General features: G+C 42.9%; 1 protein-coding gene across 4 annotated transcripts in view; it reads left to right on the forward strand.

The window, feature by feature from the left end:
• Positions 1 to 20,267, forward strand: part of lrig1 (leucine-rich repeats and immunoglobulin-like domains 1) — a 179,854-nt gene that overhangs the window by 108,096 nt on the left and 51,491 nt on the right. For all 4 annotated transcript variants that reach the window (XM_070895202.1, XM_070895204.1, XM_070895206.1 and 1 more), the window contains 4 exons: positions 435 to 572; positions 11,318 to 11,461; positions 14,768 to 14,911; positions 15,649 to 15,792. In XM_070895202.1, the coding sequence (XP_070751303.1) occupies positions 435 to 572; positions 11,318 to 11,461; positions 14,768 to 14,911; positions 15,649 to 15,792 (570 nt within the window). The remainder of the gene's footprint in view (positions 1 to 434; positions 573 to 11,317; positions 11,462 to 14,767; positions 14,912 to 15,648; positions 15,793 to 20,267) is intronic.

The following is a 20,267-nucleotide window of genomic DNA, read 5'->3' on the forward strand; positions in this document are numbered from 1 at the left end:
CGCAACGTTTTGCATTCCTGGATTCTACAGCAGTGTGAGCGGGTAGTGTAATGGTGGCTCTCCGCTCACACTGTTCTTAAATGTGCTGCTAATAACACACAACAACCTTCAGGTTTTGCAGTGGTGTGCTAGTATCTATAGTAATGGCACACGACAATTGGCTTCATCCAGTTGTTAGCTTTACTTAGTAAAGAATGTTTATTTTGATAAGATGCAATTTGGTAATGAGAAGTCCTATTGGTATAATCTGCATTTAACAAACATATTGATTGACTAAAGATATATCTTGTATGTTTGCACAGAAAGACTGATTGACTTGCAGCACTAGTTTGTAAAATACAAGTTTCAACACACATTTTGTGGTGCAGAAATAAGTGACTGACTTTCACTTTCCTGAAGTTGTATTTGATATGCGACTTTTCTTTTTTTAACAGGCACCACAACAAGATCCGCAGCATTGAGGCAAATCATTTGAAGTTCTATGAATCCCTAGAAACACTGGACCTAACCTACAATGAAATAACTGAAGTCAGAAACAATTGCTTTCCACAGCGTCTCAAAATTAAAGACCTGTGAGTACTATATTCTGACTGTTAAAAGGTTGAGCACAGGCAGGGAAAAAAGGCATTGGTACCATTAATTTGCTTCCTTTCTTCTTTGATTCCCCCATCCTTCCACACTGCACTTGGATTAGTAGCTGAGGAAATTTGCACTGAATATATATTGCAGAGCTGCTTCTGCTTTTCCCCCCCTTTTTTCCTTGGCAGCTTTATTTGTCAATCCTTTGACCAAGTGGCCATTTTTCATGTGTGAGCCTTAGCAGTGAATTTTGAGTTCCCATTTTGCTAGAAACATGGCCACAACTTATCTACATTACAACACTGCTGCTGAGTAGCTTGACTATCTTTTGGGTAAAAGACACAGCATAAAAGTCTGTGGTTTTTATTATTTTTGTTTTGAACACATTTCTCCTATATAAAGCTGCACGAATATCTATGAACTACTTCACTTGGGCCAAGCACAAAAGCAATAGTTGAGTATTTGACAGCAATCTTTAGTTTAAAGTATTGTAAAATCATAAGCTTAGATGCAGGTTGAAGTTGCCGAGGATAAGGCTTGTGTAGGGACTAAGTAGGAACAGCAGGGAACAAGGAGGTTGGGGGATGGGGAGGCTTTGGAGTACAGTAGGTGAGGAACTTGAAAAGGCAGGAGTGAAGGTTCAGTCCCAGAGGAATAAGGGGACAGGTTGTGATCTGAAGGATATGGTGGCATGGAGGAGGAAGGAATCCTTGTAAGGTGGAGCTCAGTCAGACTTGTCAACTGCTGGCATCTGACTTGTCTAAGACAAAGTTGTGGATTGGGAAAACCAGTTGAGGTGATTGCAGAGGGCAATGGGTGGAGTGGGGTGGGTGGGGGGTGGGGGGAGAGGGCGGTAGAAAGGAGAACAGGGACAATGTTGGTGAAATTTGCTCCCAGGGTTTGAGATGGCAGAATATATCCTGGGTGATTGAGAATGGAACAGCTCATGGTTCCTGTAAGGTATATTGGAGGTGCCCAGGCTGCAGCAGATGGGATGTGACGTAGGGGTGGTGGCAGGAAAGGAGAGCAGTGTGTGAATGATGATGGATGTGTTGAGGGGTTAAGAAGGGTGTGAAGGAGTAAGACTGGGGAGAGGAAGTATAAGTGGCAAAGACGGAAGAATAGGGCTGTTCCTAGAGCAAAAAAGTGACACCTGGTGTTGCAGAGCTATTTCAGGAAGCAGTTCTGGCATATTAATGCATCACTAATAACTGTTCAGATCTGAAGAACTAAATCTTTTGATTCTCTTTTTCTTTTGAAAATGATTACTGGGGATAAGTAAGCACTTTGAATGTGGAGATTTTCTGACTTGGATGGCCATGATACATTTCAGGGAGAGTATGTTGGAGATGAATCAGTAGTTAGAGAGGCCAGAGTGATTGAGAGAAGGCTTTTTTTTTTATAAAGAAGTGGGGTGATTATGGTAATTTGAAGGGGGACAGGAAATGCTACCTGAGTAAAAGGAATAGTTAATTATGTTGGGAGCATTTGGATGAGAATGAGTAATCAGGAACTGAATTGGGAGGGGGGATAAGAGAGCAGGAGGTGGTCTTGCAGAGGTGATAAGACTCGTGAAGGTTGGGTAGAGATGGTGAAAAACTATGAAATGTTGTCGGATATGAGCTGGGAGTGGTTGGGGGAAGGTTAGCCTACCTGATGGCTTCCTCATTTGACTTTTCCACACCCAGTTTCTTGTAAGGTTTACAGCAATGCAGCCAGGAGTAGGACCAGTGATTTATTTTCTTCCTAGCACAGGGACACAAAACAAATTACTGTCCCCACTGCCCCAGCTGAAATTAGTTCATGGCATAGCTCATGGATTGAGCCTGGGTCCTTCATGATCTGCAAGGTTCAGTACCATGCTGTGAGAGGTGTTAACCACTGAGGAGGTGGGAGGGGCGGAGGGTTTGCTGAGTTTTTAACCCCTCATAACATACCCTCCTATTTTGCTCTTTCAGCCACTATAATCACGTAAGATCTCATTGTGAGCCTTTTGCAGCCTTCCTTTCTGTACAAGCCAATCAGAAGGACAGGATCATACCTTCCAATGCTTCTAACCATCATTACTTTATAATGAAGAAACATGCAACCACTGCCGCCAATGTACCATCAGTAGTGCACAATTATGAACCTAAGAGAAAATGCCTTGGGTCTGGATATGCTGCATCGTGTGTTACAGCTTAAAACTAAATTCTAAGTTTTATAAAAGTAATTGGTATAGTCTCAGATTCTATTTATAGTCAGTTTCATGAACATTTGGGGAAAAAAATTATGTAGCTGTGAACCTAAATCTATTTTTTTTAAACCAGAAAATGTTGTAAACATTTGGGTCAGGCAGCGTCTGTTGAGAGAGGAAGGTCTACTTTCCCATTGCCACAGATGTAGCTGTATCTACTGAATGTTTTCAGTATGATATGTTTATATTTCAAATTTGCAGCATGTGTACTATTTTGCTTTCTGTTATTTAAAAAAAAATGTGATCTATCAGTTGCTCCATTGTCAAATTCCCCGAGGGTATTTGGCAATTTTGAAGTGATTTGAATTAGAATTTCTGCTTTTGTTACTTTCTCATGGGTGGTAAAGGAATTTTTGTAACCAGACAGAAGCACCTTTTTATCGCTTACCAGTTTTCTGATTTATAAACATTCTCTTTAACAAGAACAACCTTGTTTCCTCTGCAAATGAGAAGGAACCTCAGGGAGTTCCATTGCTTTGCTGAGTACAAGGTAGTATCTTCCATATAAGGCAGCAAAGCATGAAGTTAGGTTCTTGGCTTTTGCAGAGTACATTAACTTGGGGTGAGGTCTTCTTTGATTACGGCACAGAAGGAGGCCATTCGACCCACTGCAAGAGACAAAGTAAGTTTGTCTAACATGTTTAAAAGCAAAGGTTGATGATTGTTTGAAAGGCAACCATTCTTTTTTTTAAATCAATATACTAGTAATTTTAGAAAAAGCAAACCAGTTCTTTTTTTCATAATCCTTTACTGCTGCTATATAATTGTCCTTTCTCCCCACCCCCACAAGAAGCTAAATAAATTTCACGATGCATTTCAGTTGAAAGCCTCACTTGCTGAATTAGATATTTGCTTAAAAGCAATTTTTACTAAAACGAATACCATTTGCTCTACTTCAATACTATTGAAGACTGGTAGTTACTACATTGATCACACTGATCTTTCTGCTCACTACCTTTGTTGAGCTCAGAATGCAACAGTGACAAAACATTGTTCAACCTAACATGGATTTTTGAACCAAAGTCAATTTAGCTGATTTTTGCATTTCCTGAAAATAGAATTTACCCTAACCTTCCAGAACAAGAATTAAGATTTTGCTGCAGGAAGCAAGAAAGCAGAGCAGTAGCACTCAACAACCTGGCCTGTTAATGTTTTTGAATAGGAACGTCTGGATATTTACTTGGTACTGTGAAGGTCTGGGTGGGGGGGTGGATTTCCAGTTGGGAAACCCAGAAGAAAGGATTCTGCGGACGCCCTGCTGAAATTATCTGATTGTCGGGTGGGAAAGCCTCCGGCACAAGCCATGGAGTGATGGAGCGATTACTTGGGGGGGGTGGGGGGGGTCGGCCGATCGCGAGGTGTGTGAACACTCCTGCCCAAACCACAACTGTAGATGCACTTATCTTATGGATACGGCCTTCTTGCCTCCTTTTACTTGCCAATTTTCCTGCGCCCTGGGAAATGTGGGCAACATTGGTTTAAAAATAAAGACTCCTGTTAAAATGGAGGCATGCAGCCTCCTTAAAATATTTCAGTGACCAATTGGTCGCCTGACCTGCCTCCATTAAAGCCGCCTCCCGGAAGTGAGTAGATTGGGGTCGGTTTTGAAATTTTAAAATGTTTTACTTCCCATCTACCCCAAATCCTTTCGTCCTTGGGGGTTAAAGTTACCCTCGTTCCATGCTCTGTTTCCTCCAATAGCAAAGATCTTAATATCCATGCAAAGGGGACAACAGTTCTCATAATCCCCGACTTGTAAGGCTTTTTTTTGGACCGTAGCACCATTCTTTTGTGTCCACAAAATCCTCCGTTCTGAATGTTTGTAATGTTAACTGGGAGAAATTTGTCTCCTATACAAGTCGGACAGGTTACACCTCAACAGAGACGGGACCAATGTTCTCGTGGGTGGTTTTGATAGTACGGGCTTTAAACTAGCTTGGCAGGGTGATGGGAACCCAGGAGAGGGCTCTGAGCTAGTTAGGGTGGGTGAGAGCTCGGATGAACAGAACTCCAAGAAAGAATGCAAAAGGCAGGAGGCAACAGAACAGAGTAGCACTGGGGTAAGCGTAAACCACAAGGTGACAGGAAGGGACAATATGTATGAATATAAAGGGGCTGCAGGAGCGGTCAAAAGTAAAAATCATGGTTTTAAAACTAGTATTAAAACACTTTACCTAAACGCACGCAGCATTCGAACAAAGTAAATGAGTTGACGGCACAAATCATTACAGATGGGTATGATTTGGTGGCCATTACTGAAACGTGGTTGCAGGGTGGCCAAGACTGCGAATTAAACACACAGGGGTATCTGACAATTCTGAAAGATAGACAAGAGGGGAAGGGAGGTGGGGTAGCTCTGTTAATGAAGGATGATATCAGGGCAGTTGTGAGAGACGGTATTGTCTCTAATGAACGAAATGTTGAATCATTGTGGGTGGAGATTAGAGATAGTAAGGGGAAAAAGTCACTGGTGGGCGTAGTTTATGGGCCCCCAAATAATAACTTCACGGTGGAGCGGACAATAATCAGGGGAATAATGGAGGCATGTGAAAAAGGAACGGCAGTAATCATGGAGGATTTTAACCTACATATCAATTGGTCAAATCAAATCGCACGGGGTAGCCTTGAGGAGGAATTCATAGAATGCATACGAGATTGTTTCTTGGAACAGTATGTTACAGAACCTACAAAGGAGCAAGCTATCTTAGATCTGGTCCTGTGTAATGAGACAGGAATAATAAACGATCTCCGAGTAAAAGATCCTCTCGGAATGAGTGATCACAGTATGGTTGAATTTGTAATACAGATTGAGGGTGAGGAAGTAGTGTCTCAAACGAGCATACTATGCTTAAACAAAGGGGACTACAGTGGGATGAGGGCAGAATTGGCTAAAGTAGACTAGGAACACAGACTAAACGGTGGCACAATTGACGAACAGTGGAGGACTTTTAAGGAGCTCTTTCATAGTGCTCAACAAAAATATACTCCAGTGAAAAAGAAGGGCGGTAAGAGAAGGGATAACCAGCCATGGATAACCAAGGAAATAAAGGAGAGTATCAAATTAAAAACCAATGCGTATAAAGTGGCCAAGGTTAGTGGGAAACTAGAAGATTGGGAAAATTTTAAACGACAGCAAAGAATGACTAAGAAAGCAATAAAGAAAGGAAAGATAGATTACGAAAGTAAACTTGCGCAAAACATAAAAACAGATAGTAAAAGCTGTTATCGATATATAAAATGGAAAAGAGTGACTAAAGTAAATGTTAGTCCCTTAGATGAGAAGGGAGATTTAATAATGGGAAATGTGGAAATGGCTGAGACCGTAAACAATTATTTTGCTTCGGTCTTCACAGTGGAAGACACAAAAACCATGCCAAAAATTGCTGGTCACGGGAATGTGGGAAGGGAGGACCTTGAGACAATCACTATCACTAGGGGGGTAGTACTGGACAGGCTAATGGGACTCAAGGTAGGCAAGTCCCCTGGTCCTGATGAAATGCATCCCAGGGTATTAAAAGAGATGGCGGAAGTTATAGCTGATGCATTCGTTATAATCAACCAAAATTCTCTGGATTCTGGGGAGGTACCATCGGATTGGAAAGCAGATAATGTAACGCCTCTGTTTAAAAAAAGCTATAGGCCGGTTAGTTTAACATCTCTAGTGGGGAAAATGCTTGAAGCTATCATTTAAGGAAGAAATAGCGGGGCATCTAGATAGGAATAGTGCAATCAAGCAGACGCAACATGGATTCATGAAGGGGAAATCATGTTTAACTAATTTACTGGAATTCTTTGAAGATATAACGAGCATGGAGGATAGAGGTGTACTGATGGATGTGGTGTATTTAGATTTCCAAAAGGCATTCGATAAGGTGCCACACAAAAGGTTACTGCAGAAGATAAAGGTACGCGGAGTTGGAGAAAATGTATTAGCATGGATAGAGAATTGGCTGGCTAACAGAAAGCAGAGAGTCGGGATAAATGGGTCCTTTTCGGGTTGGAAATCGGTGGTTAGTGGTGTGCCACAGGGATCGGTGCTGGGACCACAACTGTTTACAATATACATAGATGACCTGGAAGAGGGGACTGAGTGTAGTGTAACAACATTTGCAGATGACACAAAGATTAGTGGGAAAGCGGGTTGTGTAGAGGACACAGAGAGGCTGCAAAGAGATTTAGATAGGTTAAACGAATGGGCTAAGGTTTGGCAGATGGAATACAATGTCAGAAAATGTGAGGTCATCCACCTTGTGGCGGGGGGGGGGGGGGAACAGTAAAAGGGAATATTATTTGAATGGGTAGTAATTACGACATGCTGCGGTGCAGAGGGACCTGGGGGTCCTTGTGCATGAATCCCAAAAAATTAGTTTGCAGGAGCAGCAGGTAATCAGGAAGGCGAATGGAATGTTGGCCTTCATTGCGAGAGGGATGGAGTACAAAAGCAAGGAGGTCCTGCTGCAACTGTACATGGTATTGATGAGGCCGCACCTGGAGAACTGCGTGCAGTTTTGGTCACCTTACTTAAGAAAGGATGTACTAGCTTTGGAGGGGGTACAGAGACGATTCACTAGGCTGATTCTGGAGATGAAGGGGTTACCTTATGTTGATCGATTGTGTCGACTGGGTCTTTACTCGTTGGAGTTCAGAAGGATGAGGGGTGATCTTATAGAAACATTTAAAATAATGAAAGGGATAGACAAGATAGAGGCAGAGAGGTTGTTTCCACTGGTCGGGGAGACTAGAACTAGCGGGCACAGCCTCAAAATACGGGGGAGCCAATTTAAAACCGAGTTGAGAAGGAATTTCTTCTCCCAGAGGGTTGTGAATCTGTGGAATTCTCTGCCCAAGGAAGCAGTTGAGGCTAGCTCATTGAATATATTCAAATCACAGAGAGATAGATTTTTAACCAATAAGGGAATTAAGGGTTATGGGGAGCGGGCAGGTAAGTGGAGCTGAGTCCACGGCCAGATCAGCCATGATCTTGTTGAATGGCGGAGCAGGCTCGAGGGGCTAGATGGCCTACTCCTGTTCCTAATTCTTATGTTCTTATGTTCTTATTAATGTTGGGGAAGTCCAGAACCAGGGGTCACAGTCTAAGGATAAGGGGTAAGCCATTTAGGACCGAGATGAGGAGAAACTTCTTCACCCAGAGAGTGGTGAACCTGTGGAATTCTCTACCACAGAAAGTTGTTGAGGCCAATTCACTAAATATATTCAAAAAGGAGTTGGATGTAGTCCTTACTACTCGGGGGATCAAGGGGTATGGCGCAAAAGCAGGAATGGGATACTGAAGTTGAATGTTCAGCCATGAACTCATTGAATGGCGGTGCAGGCTCGAAGGGCCGAATGGCCTACACCTGCACCTATTTTCTATGTTTCTATGTAGTGTTAACTGGAGTTTGATTTAGTATCTTGGGGCTAATAAAGCTATTCCTAATTGACTAGTTTTGATGGCCCTGAATTTGCAGTTAGAGGCTATTCGCGGGGAAATAAAATGCCCGAGTACTTATGGTCCAGTAGGTACGGAGATTCGCTGTCCTGGGCCACCCCGGGAACTCGCGGGTAGAGGCCTACGTATCTCAGGCGCAGGTGGTTCGCAAGTGCCCCTGGAATCACGTGGGCCAAACCAATGAATGAAAGAAGGGAATCCCCATTCATACATATGGGGATTCCGTATGTACGGAATGGGAATACCCACAAAAATTCATGTACGCACCAAATAATTAAAATAAAATTACATGTTTAAAATTAATTAAAATGCCATTTAATTAATTACTTAAAGCAAAAATATAATTTTTTTGAAAAATAAATTTAAATGTTTTAAAGGGGCTAAAAATAGCCTTGCTTTATTGTGCAAGTTTTTAAATGTTTAAATCATTGAAACAAATGTTTACCAGGCGTAAACATTTTATGGCCATTCGCTGGGCAGAAGTTGCCCTTTTCCTGGGGATGCATTGGATCTGTCAAGAAAAAAACCCCATCTGGTTCACTAATGTCCTTTTGGGAAGGAAATCTGCTGTCCTTACCTGGCTGATGTGTGACTCCAGACCCACAGCAATGTGGTTGACTCTTAACTGCCCTCTGAAATGGCCTAGCGAAACACTCAATTGTAACAATTTGCGACAGAAAACAATAATGAGAATAAAATCGGACGGACCACCTGACATCAACTTCGGCACCGGCTTTGGACACGACAACGGCATACCCAGCCCAGTCGATCCTGCAAAGTCCTGCTTACTGACATCTGGGGACTTTCGCCAAAATTGGAAGAGCTTTCCCACAGATTAATCATACGCACAGAATCGTACCTTTTAGCCTCCTCACCATCCCTGGGTATGTTCTGTCCCACCAGTCGGACAGACCCATCCGAGGTGGTGACACAGTGGTATACAGTCGGGAGGGAGTGGCCCTGTAAGTCCTCAACATTGACTCCACACCCCATGAAGTCTCATGGCTTCAGGTCAAGCATGGGCAAGGAAACCTCCTGCAGATTACCACCTACTGCCCTCCCTCAGCTGATGAATCAGTACTCCACCAGGTTGAAAACCACCTGACAATGTGGGAGACTGCCCAGGTATCTGTCCATGAAAAGCAGGACAAATCCAATCCAGCTAATTTCCACCCCATCAGTCTACTCTCAATCATCAGCAAAGGGATGGAAGGTGTTGTCGACAGTGCTATCAAGCAAGCAGCACTTACTCACCAATAACCTGCTCACCGATGCTCAGTTTGGGTCCGCCAGGACCATTCTGTTCCAGACCGCATTGCAGCCTTGGTCCAATTGTGGACAAAAGAGCTGAATTCCAGAGGTGGAGGTGAGAGTGACTGACCTTAACATCAAGGCAACATTTGACCGAATGGCCTTCAGCTGCTTCATCAATGACCTCCCCCCCCCCCCCCCCCCCCAGCCCCAGGTCAGAAGTAGGGATGTTTGCTGATGATTGCAGTGTTCAGTTGCATTCACAACGCCTCAGAAATTGAAGCCATCCATATCCGCATGCAGCAAGACCTGGACGACATTCAGGTTTGGGCTGATAAGTGATAAGTGAGAGTCTAACCACTTCCCCATGATATTCAACGGCATTACCATCACCGAATCCCCCATCATCAACATCCTGGGGGTCACCATTGACTAGAAATTTAACTGGACCAGCCACATAAATACTGTAGCAACAAGAGCAGGTCAGAGGCTGGGTGTTCTGTGGCGAGTGTCTCACCTCCTGACTTCCCCAAAGCCGTTACATCATCTACAAGGCACAAGTCAGGAATGTGATGGAATACTCTCCACTTGCCTGAATGAGTGCAGCTCCAACAACACTCTAAATTCGACATCATCCAGGACAAAGCAGACCACTTGATTGGCACCCCAGCAACCACCTTCAACATTCACTCTCTTCACCACTGGCGCACCGTGCCTGCAGTGTGTACCATCTACAAGATGCACTGCAGCAACTCGCCACGGCTTCTTTGGTATCACCTCCGAAATCCACAATCTCTGCCACCTCGAAGGACAAGGGCAGCAGAGGAGCACCATCACCTGCAAGTTATAGATTATCCTTTATCGTCGCTGGGTCAAAATCCTGGAACTCCCTCCTTGAACCGCTGCAGTCCTTAGTGCTGTTAAGAAGGCAGCTCACCACCATCTTAAGAGTTATTCGGGATGGGCAATAAGCTGACCTTGTCAGCGATGCCTACATTCACATTCACATACCATCGCAGCCAGCAATACCAGATGGAGTTCAAGATCAGATACTTCCCAGGTCAAAGGTTCTGCATTACCATGGTTACTTGGACCTTGATAAATTAACACCTTTTCTTACTTTACTCTCCAGTGGCAACAGCCTTGCCAGCGACGCCCACATACCGGAACAAATTTAAAAAAAAGATTCTTGACAGATCGCAAGTTCCACATTTTCACGCATGCGCTTCGCACACTAAAACCCTTACGAGCTTGTATGTGCCCGTAGGGGCCACAAATTATGGCCAATATTTTTCAGATTCACAGTGTGGATAAATATTTGAAGCAGAGGAAGATACAGGGCTATGGGAATAGAGTGGGGCAGTTTTAGGCTTTTCTATCTAGTAAAGAGCCAGCGCCGATTATGATGGGTCAAATGCCCTCCTCCTTTGCTGTAAACTTGTATTGTTCTATGAATAAAAACAAAAGCAATTGTTCGAAGATAAATGCTGGTAATTGAAGGGTAAAATGCCTTTCACCTGAAGTTAATATCTCACTAGCTCATACTTTGTAACACTAGATTACCAAGCTACATGCTTTGATGAATACACTATTGTATGTATTGAATGCAGTTTTGAATGCACGTAAATCTTTGCTTCTGTTTGAATTTTTTTTTAGATTACAACTGCATAAATTATTAGATTATTTTGAATGCATCATAAATTAATGATTCTCAAATTTTTAATTATAATGTTTTAATGTTTTGGTTTCTGTTGGACCTGGTAATAACTCCTATTATAATCTATGAATCTATATTCTTGTAGGTATCTGGGCAACAACCGAATCAGTATCGTGGAACCTGGCACGTTTGATAATTTGTCAAGCTCCTTACAAGTTCTTCGGCTAAGCAAGAACAGAATTTCACATCTGCCTGTCAAAATCTTCAAGCTACCACATTTGTTACACCTGTGAGTAGAAATCCTGAACATGTTTTCATTATTCTTGATATTTTAGGATTATTATACCTTTAGTGCATTGTAAATGTGTTTAGATAGATTCATTCATCACTCTTGGATTCAGTGTTGGCCAGTGGCTCAGTGGGTAGCACTCTCGCCTCTGAGTCAGAAGGTTGTGGATTCAAGTCCCACTGAGGGAGCACTGCACTGTTGAAGGTGCTGTCTTTTGGATGAGACGTTAAACCGAGGCCCCATCTGCTCTCTCAAGTGAATGTAAAAGATTCCATGGCACTATTTTGAAGAAGAGTAGGGGAGTTATCCCCGGTGTCCTGATCAATATATTTATGGGAGTAACTATTTGTACTGCGTTTTTTCTGTGCATGTGTCTGTCAAGCTCCGCCCCCGGTGGCTCTCACCCGGACCGGAAGTGCGGCCCCGCTCTCATTCCACGCGGCTGAGATTGGCGGCGGTGGGGCTGTGAAGTGAGTGGGTGAGAGGACCGGCGGCTGGCCGGCCGAGAACGGCGGCAGGCAGAGCAGCGGCGGGTTGCCGAGAGGGCGGGGGGGGGTGGGGTGGAGGGAGGGAAGGAAGAGAGATAGAGATGCAGGCGGGGGTGGGAAGTGCGAGAGGGAATGGGTGGGGAGAGAGATGGGGTGGGGGGGGCAGGCAGAGACACTGGTGGGGGGGAATCGGAAGGGAGAGAGGGAACTCCGGGAAGACTGATCACGTTCGTTGGAGTAGATGAAATCCAGAAGTCACAACACTGTCACTATTCACTTCATACCCAATAAACCTGTTAACGATCCGTACAGAATGCCCCATCTATGGTGGGGTAGGGTGGGATGGGGGATGGGGTAAGGTGGCACTTTGGCTGGCCCTGGCTGTCTTCTGGGGAGCTCTGTCGTCTGTCGCTTCAGGATGTCAAAGTGGATCGAGTTACAATTTGCAAAGTCAGTGAGACCTTGGGATAGGCGGGTTCCAGTTACACATTCCAGTGAAACTTCAAGGTGTGGCTTATCCTCCAAGGGGACCAATCCTAGACAAAGGATGGAGCATGGCAGCCGTTTTGGCAATACAAATAAGCGCGAGCTATATTTACCCCTCAATCAACATAACACAAAAACAGATTACCTGGTCATTAACACATTGCTTTTTGTGTGAGCTTGCTTGTGCGCAAATTGGCTGCCGCGTTACAACCGTGACTTCACTCCAAAAGTACTTCATTGGCTGTAAAGCTCTTTGAGATATCTGGTGGTCGTGAAGGGCACTATATAAATCCAAGTCTGTCTTTCTTTCTTTCGCTGTCTATTCAACTGGTGTGCCAAAGACATTGTGCAGAATTTGTTTAAAAATGATGTCAGCTGTGTAGCATAAATATATTATGTTACATTCTCCCACCACGCTTTGGTTTTATTGATCAAAAATAGCTTGCACCCAAGTAACTCCACTGAAGATGGGTCAGATTATTCATAGCTGCTAACAGTGTTATATAACCAACCTTTGTTCCTGGCAGAAAAGCTAGTCAAACTTAGAGCAAGACATTAAGGAGGTTTCATTTTCTATTCGAAATCCAATTCGTACAGGTGTTCTAAATTAATCTCCAGAACCTTGTTCTCTTGCTGTCACCAATGAGATAACAAATGGGATTGCAAATGGAGATTGTTTGTAAATGATATGCATTTGATATTTTGTGATCACATTTTACTTCTTCACAAATTGGTGAGCAAGACCTGAGTAGCAATTTGGTGTTTTGTTTTTTAATCTATTCAACCTATTGCTGCTTGAATTACTGCTGCCATTAAAGTAAAGATCACTGGATGACCTTGCATGACTGATTTCTATGGGCCCAAATTTGGCCCACCCATTTTTCGGCGCACTCACGTGAAATGCGCCGATTTCCTAGGGTCAAAACGGCGCCAAAAAGATGTCCCCAAATTCTGGCCCCTCTGTCGACTCTCCTGGGGCTTGGCATGGCGTGGCGAGTCCATTGGGGGTCGGAACTAGGGCCCTGCGCCTAAAAGAGTGCCAGCAGCTGTCCGCATGCACAGTAGCTCCTCCCATGATGATGTTGCGTGCTGCAGTGTGGGACCCGATGCATCCTGCCCCTAACCCAGGCCGAGTGGCCTGCCACACAGGCCGGCCCGCTGCCTTCCCACGCTGAGGCTACAAGAAACAGGTTGATGTGGGAAGACTTTATATCTGGGCGGGGTGGGGGGGGGGGGGAAGGGAAGAGAGGAGAGTTTTGATGGGGCGGGGCGGGGGGGGGTGGGGGGGGCGGAAGGGGGTGATAACTGTGTAGCCAGTAATTTTAATGAGCTTACTCAAGACTTTCCTTAACCCTGTTGATGAAAATACTACGAGCAGGAGGTAGTTCTATTTTTTTTGGATATTTTGAAAAAATTATGTAAATATGTTTTGTCTCTCAACTTTTTTTTATTTTTGTAGTTTAAGCTTCCATGAATGCTTCTGTTGTATAGTAAATTAACTTTGCCAAGTTTCAGTCCTGTATAGCTGTTTAATCTTATTCACATTCTGTCGTCAAGTCATTAAGTACCTACCTGCGCTGATTTCTTAACTCTCTGCAAGGGTTTTCTGTGCGGCCACAAGTGGCCACATACGCTGGCCTAAGTTAGCTTGGAGCAACTATTAGCTGTCCAAAGTGGCTTAAATGGCCAAAATGGCCGCAGGTGGCTGGTAACGCCCCCTTTTGAACAAAACAAAACTAAACTAAAAAAAAATCCTAACTAACTCACTTACACTGGTACAAATTGAATGTGTAAAATGGGGATTTTTAGATACTCCAGAAAAATCAAGTTGCTCCAAAAAAAAAATGGAGCAACTCCTGGGCAATTTTGGGCCCTAAGTCTTGTGAAATTTGCTGCAACCCTATGGAAAGGAGAACGGACTGGCCTCATTGATGCAGTATATGGCAAAACAAAGACAAACTTTCTGGTCTGATATGCATTCTCCACAGAATCTAAACATTCAACTGTCTAGTATTATAAAACCAACATTTTTGCACCTGGTCCTGTTGGTTAGTTTTGTTGTAATTCGAAAATAATATTTTGGAATCAAATTTCAAAGCATTTGAGTATTGTGATAAATGACATAGATGAAAGACAAAGAATATTTGTTCTTTTGCATCTGAGGCTTTGATATTGAACTCTCTTCCGTGTGTAGTTAGTGAAAAAGATAATACCACTGTTTTGAAAATCGATCAGTTACCTCAGGAGCTGCCAGTTTTCTCAACAGAAGAGATAGGACAGTGGCAAGTGGAAGCAGGTTTAAAGATGGGTTTTTGTGTGTGTTATGTTCCAGAGAGCTGAACCGAAACCGAATACGTCTCATTGATGGACTAACATTTCATGGATTAGACAGCTTGGAAGTGCTTAAGCTGCAGCGGAATAACATCAGCAAACTCATGGATGGAGCCTTCTGGGGCCTTGCCAGGATGCAAATTCTGTAAGTTATTTTTAGGGAATTGTGTCACAGATGTTAAGAATATGTAAGACCATATATTGCAGGAATACAATTACATTGCAGGATCCTACACTGTCTTCTGTCCATCCATTCTCTTTCTATCTTCCCCCTCCCTCACGCACACCTACATATAAATAGTTGCGTATTACTAAGCTATCCGACTTGGTGTTCAATCTGAGATGCTGTAGTTCTAATAAGTTCATGTGTTTTCATCTTTTGCCCTGTTTGTACTTTTTATCTTGTGCTGGAGTGAATCTGGTGGATACTGCAAAGCGCCATAAACTTTTGAGTTTACCCCTGTAATATAGAATACTCCGATGTCATAATGGTATGAAAAGTTGCATTTAACAGCTCATGCTAGTATCCTTCCTGGTTGCCCCAGTGCAAACTGGGCAGCTGTCTGAAGTTGATATCTATCCCAGTTATGCAGCTAATGGCTAATGGGTTTTTTTCCCCAACATGTTTGCAACTTTTTCCACCTGGTGATTTTGGTCACATCTCTGGTGGTGCTAATTTTGGTTTGAAAATCTGCATTGTAACCAGTTTTAATAGACATCAACCTCAAGTGTTGAAAGAAAATATTTTTGACCTTTTTTAATAAATAGGGTTTTGGACTGTGCTTTGATGGAAGGAAAATACTGAATTATTTTTGTTTAAATGGCTTTTGTTGCCATGTCTTGTATTAATGTAATATAACTCAAATCTTTAACCTCTTCTAGGCATTTGGATAATAATATCTTGAATGAAGTGACTAGTGGTTGGCTTTATGGGCTATCCTCACTGCAGCAGCTCTTCCTGAGTTACAATACCATCTCTCGAATAAACCCTGATGCCTGGGGATTCTGCCAAAAGTTAGTGGAACTGTAAGTGGCCTGAGATACCTGTTTTTAACTTCTGCTCAGATTGTCTAACTTAGAATATTGAGAGCAACCTCAGAATTAATTCCCCTCTCCCCCCCCCCCCCCAAAAAAAAAAGCATTTATGAAGTTAAACACATTTGTAATAATCATTTTACCCTCAAACAAGGATGAAATGTTTATGTTCACATTATTTAAAGTTACCACAACAAAAACTATAACACTGCAAACATTATCGCCCTATATTGTAAGGAATATGAAAACTTCTTTTGAGCATAGTTGACTAGATGTATGCACACCAGATTCCAGCATAAATTGTAGTAAATTTATTTCTATTACAAAGAATTTCTGATTCAAGTGTGGAATGATGTACAGTTACCATAGAATACTGGAAAAACTCAGCAGGTCAGGCAGCATCTGTAGGGAGAAACAGAGTTAAAGTTTCAGGTTGATGACCCGTCGCCAGAACTGCAAAAGGTTTGAGATGTGACAGGTTTTAAGCGGGGCAGTGAAAGGGGGAAGGGAGGAAAGAGCAAAAGGGAAGATCTGTGATGGGGTAGAAGGCAGGAGAGATTAAATGACGAACGGTATGATTGTATAAAGCAAAAGGAGATAGAAACATAGAAACATAGAAAATAGGTGCAGGAGCAGGCCATTCAGCCCTTCTAGCCTGCACCGCCATTCAACGAGTTCATGGCTGAACATGAAACTTCAGTACCCACTTCCTGCTTTCACGCCATACCCCTTGATCCCCCGAGTACTAAGGACTTCATCTAACTCCCTTTTGAATATATTTAGTGAATTGGCCTCAACTACTTCCTGTGGTAGAGAATTCCACAGGTTCACCACTCTCTGGGTGAAGAAGTTTCTCCTTATCTCGGTCCTAAAAGGCTTACCCCTTATCCTTAGACTGTGACCCCTGGTTCTGGACTTCCCCAACATTGGGAACATTCTTCCTGCATCCAACCAGTCCAAACCCATCAGAATTTTAAACGTTTCTATGAGGTCCCCTCTCACTCTTCTGAACTCCAGTGAATACAAGCCCAGTTGATTCAGTCTTTCTTGATAGGTCAGTCCCACCATCCCGGGAATCAGTCTGGTGAATCTTCGCTGCACTCCCTCAACAGCAAGTATGTCCTTCCTCAAGTTAGGAGACCAAAACTGTACACAATACTACAGGTGTGGCCTCACCAAGGCCCTGTACAACTGTAGCAACACCTCCCTGCCCCTGTACTCAAATCCCCTCGCTATGAAGGCCAACATGCCATTTGCTTTCTTAACCGCCTGCTGTACCTGCATGCCAACCTTCAATGACTGATGTACCATGACACCCAGGTCTCGTTGCACCTTCCCTTTTCCTAATCTGTCACCATTCAGATAATAGTCTGTCTCTCTGTTTTTACCACCAAAGTGGATAACCTCACATTTATCCACATTATACTTCATCTGCCACGCATTTGCCCACTCACCTAACCTATCCAAGTCACTCTGTAGCCTCATAGCATCCTCCTCGCAGCTCACACTGCCACCCAACTTAGTGTCATCCGCAAATTTGGAGATACTACATTTAAACCCTTCGTCTAAATCAATAATTTATAATATAAACAGCTGGGGCCCCAGCACAGAACCCTGCGGTACCCCACTAGTCACTGCCTGCCATTCCGAAAAGTAACCATTTACTCCTACTCTTTGCTTCCTGTCTGACAACCAGTTCTCAATCCACGTCAGCACACTACCCCCAATCCCATGTGCTTTAACTTTGCACATTAATCTCCTGTGTGGGACCTTGTCGAAAGCCTTCTGAAAGTCCAAATATACCACATAAACTGGTACTCCTTTGTCCACCTTATTGGAAACATCCTCAAAAAATTCCAGAAGATTTGTCAAGCATGATCTCCCTTTTACAAATCCATGCTGACTTGGACCTATCATGTCACCATTTTCCAAATGCGCTGCTATGACATCCTTAATAATTGATTCCATCATTTTACCCAATACTGAGGTTAGGCTGACCGGTCTATAATTCCCTGCTTTCTCTCTCCCTCCTTTTTTAAAAAGTGGGGTTACATTGGCTACCCTCCACTCGATAGGAACTGATCCAGAGTCAATGGAATGTTGGAAAATGACTGTCAATGCATCCGCTATTTCCAAGGCCACCTCCTTAAGTACTCTGGGATGCAGTCCATCAGGCCCTGGGGATTTATCGGCCTTCAATCCCATCAATTTCCCCAACACAATTTCCCGACTAATAAAGATTTCCCTCAGTTCCTCCTCTTTAATAGACCCTCTGACCACTTTTATATCCGGAAGGTTGTTAGAGTCCTCCTTAGTGAATACTGAACCAAAGTACTTGTTCAATTGGTCTGCCATTTCTTTGTTCCCCGTTATGACTTCCCCTGATTCTGACTGCAGGGGAACTACGTTTGTTTTTACTAACCTCTTTCTCTTTACATACCTATAGAAACTTTTGCAATCCGCCTTAATGTTCCCTGCAAGCTTCTTCTCGTACTCCATTTTCACTGCCCTAATCAAACCCTTTGTCCTCCTCTGCTGAGTTCTAAATTTCTCCCAGTCCTCAGGTTCGCTGCTATTTCTGGCCAATTTGTATGCCACTTCCTTGGCTTTAATACTATCCCTGATTTCCCTAGATAGCCACGGTTGAGCCACCTTCCCTTTTTTATTTTTACGCCAGACAGGAATGTACAATTGTTGTAATTCATCCATGCGTTCTCTAAATGTCTGCCATTGCCCATCCACAGTCAACCCCTTAAGTATCATTAGCCAATCTATCTTAGCCAATTCATGCCTCATACCTTCAAAGTTACCCTTCTTTAAGTTCTGGACCATGGTCTCTGAATTAACTGTTTCATTCTCCATCCTAATGCAGAATTCCACCATATTATGGTCACTCTTCCCCAAGGGGCCTCGCACAATGAGATTGCTAATTAATCCTCTCTCATTACACAACACCCAGTCTAAGATGGCCTCCCCCCTAGTTGGTTCCTCGACATATTGGTCTAGAAAACCATCCCTTATGCATTCCAGGAAATCCTCCTCCACCGTATTGCTTCCAGTTTGGCTAGCCCAATCTATGTGCATATTAAAGTCACCCATTATAACTGCTGCACCTTTATTGCATGCACTCCTAATTTCCTGTTTGATGCCCTCCCCAACATCACTACTACTGTTTGGAGGTCTGTACACAACTCCCACTAACGATTTTTGCCCTTTAGTGTTCTGCAGCTCCACCCATATAGATTCCACATCATCCAAGCTAATGTCTTTCCTAACTATTGCATTAATCTCCTCTTTAACCAATAATGCTACCCCACCTCCTTTTCCTTTTATTCTATCCTTCCTGAATGTTGAATACCCCTGGATGTTGAGTTCCCAGCCCTGATCATCCTGGAGCCACGTCTCCGTAATCCCAATCACATCATATTTGTTAACATCTATTTGCACAATTAATTCATCCACCTTATTGCGGATACTCCTTGCATTAAGACACAAAGCCTTCAGGCTTGTTTTTTTAACACCCTTTGTCCTTTTAGAATTTTGCTGTACAGTGGCCCTTTTTGTTCTTTGCCTTGGGTTTCTCTGCCCTCCACTTTTCCTCATCTCCTTTCTGTCTTTTGCTTTTGCTTCCTTTTTGTCTCCCTCTGTCTCCCTGTATAGGTTCCCTTCCCCCTGCAATATTAGATAGACTTCAATCGATAACTGTTTCTCTCTCCAAAGATGCTGCTGAGTAGTTCCAGCATTTCAGTTTTTAAATTTCAGATTTCTAACATCCGCAGTATTTTGCTTTTGTACTATAAAATACTAATTGAAATGGCACAATTAACATCATTTTGAGTTTGACTGCCATTATATTGCACAAAACAGGTTGCTATGAAGTGGTTTCTATTTTATGGTGATAGACACCAGTCTGGCTACAGTTAAAATGTACTCTATGTTTCTTTATTTGCTACTGGGTGTGAGATTATCTTTAGGTAGTCTTCCCTACTTTGACTCCCTACTGGTTGCAATCGAACTGCAAATGGAGTTGACTTTTTTAAAAACTTCGAATTAAAGTTTTAAATGTTGGAAAAGAACTGAAATTGTCACTGGGTTGGAGGCCGGTGAGCAGAATATAAATATGCACATAATGACCTGCTTTTCCCCAGCTTGAGAATAAAATTGCATTTTAGTTGGAAAAAAAACTTGTTTGTTACTAGAAGTAACTCAAAGATGGATTTTGAATTTAAGTCAGAGACCTGTTACTCATTGTAGTTTTTCTTTAAAAGAATCTAACATCTAAAGTATCAATTTCATCACCATGAACGGATGTGATTTGGGGTTTTGCTTTTTGATGCATGATTGATGTTTAATTGTGGTTTTTAGGCTGAGATAGAAAACACTTGAGATTTGTCAAAGATTTGAGGTCAAAATATAGCAAATCTCTTTCATTCACTATCAGCTTTCCTAATATAAACCTGAGACTA

This window comes from Pristiophorus japonicus, chromosome 12 (assembly GCF_044704955.1).
Source record: "Pristiophorus japonicus isolate sPriJap1 chromosome 12, sPriJap1.hap1, whole genome shotgun sequence".
Lineage (NCBI taxonomy): Eukaryota > Metazoa > Chordata > Chondrichthyes > Pristiophoridae > Pristiophorus > Pristiophorus japonicus.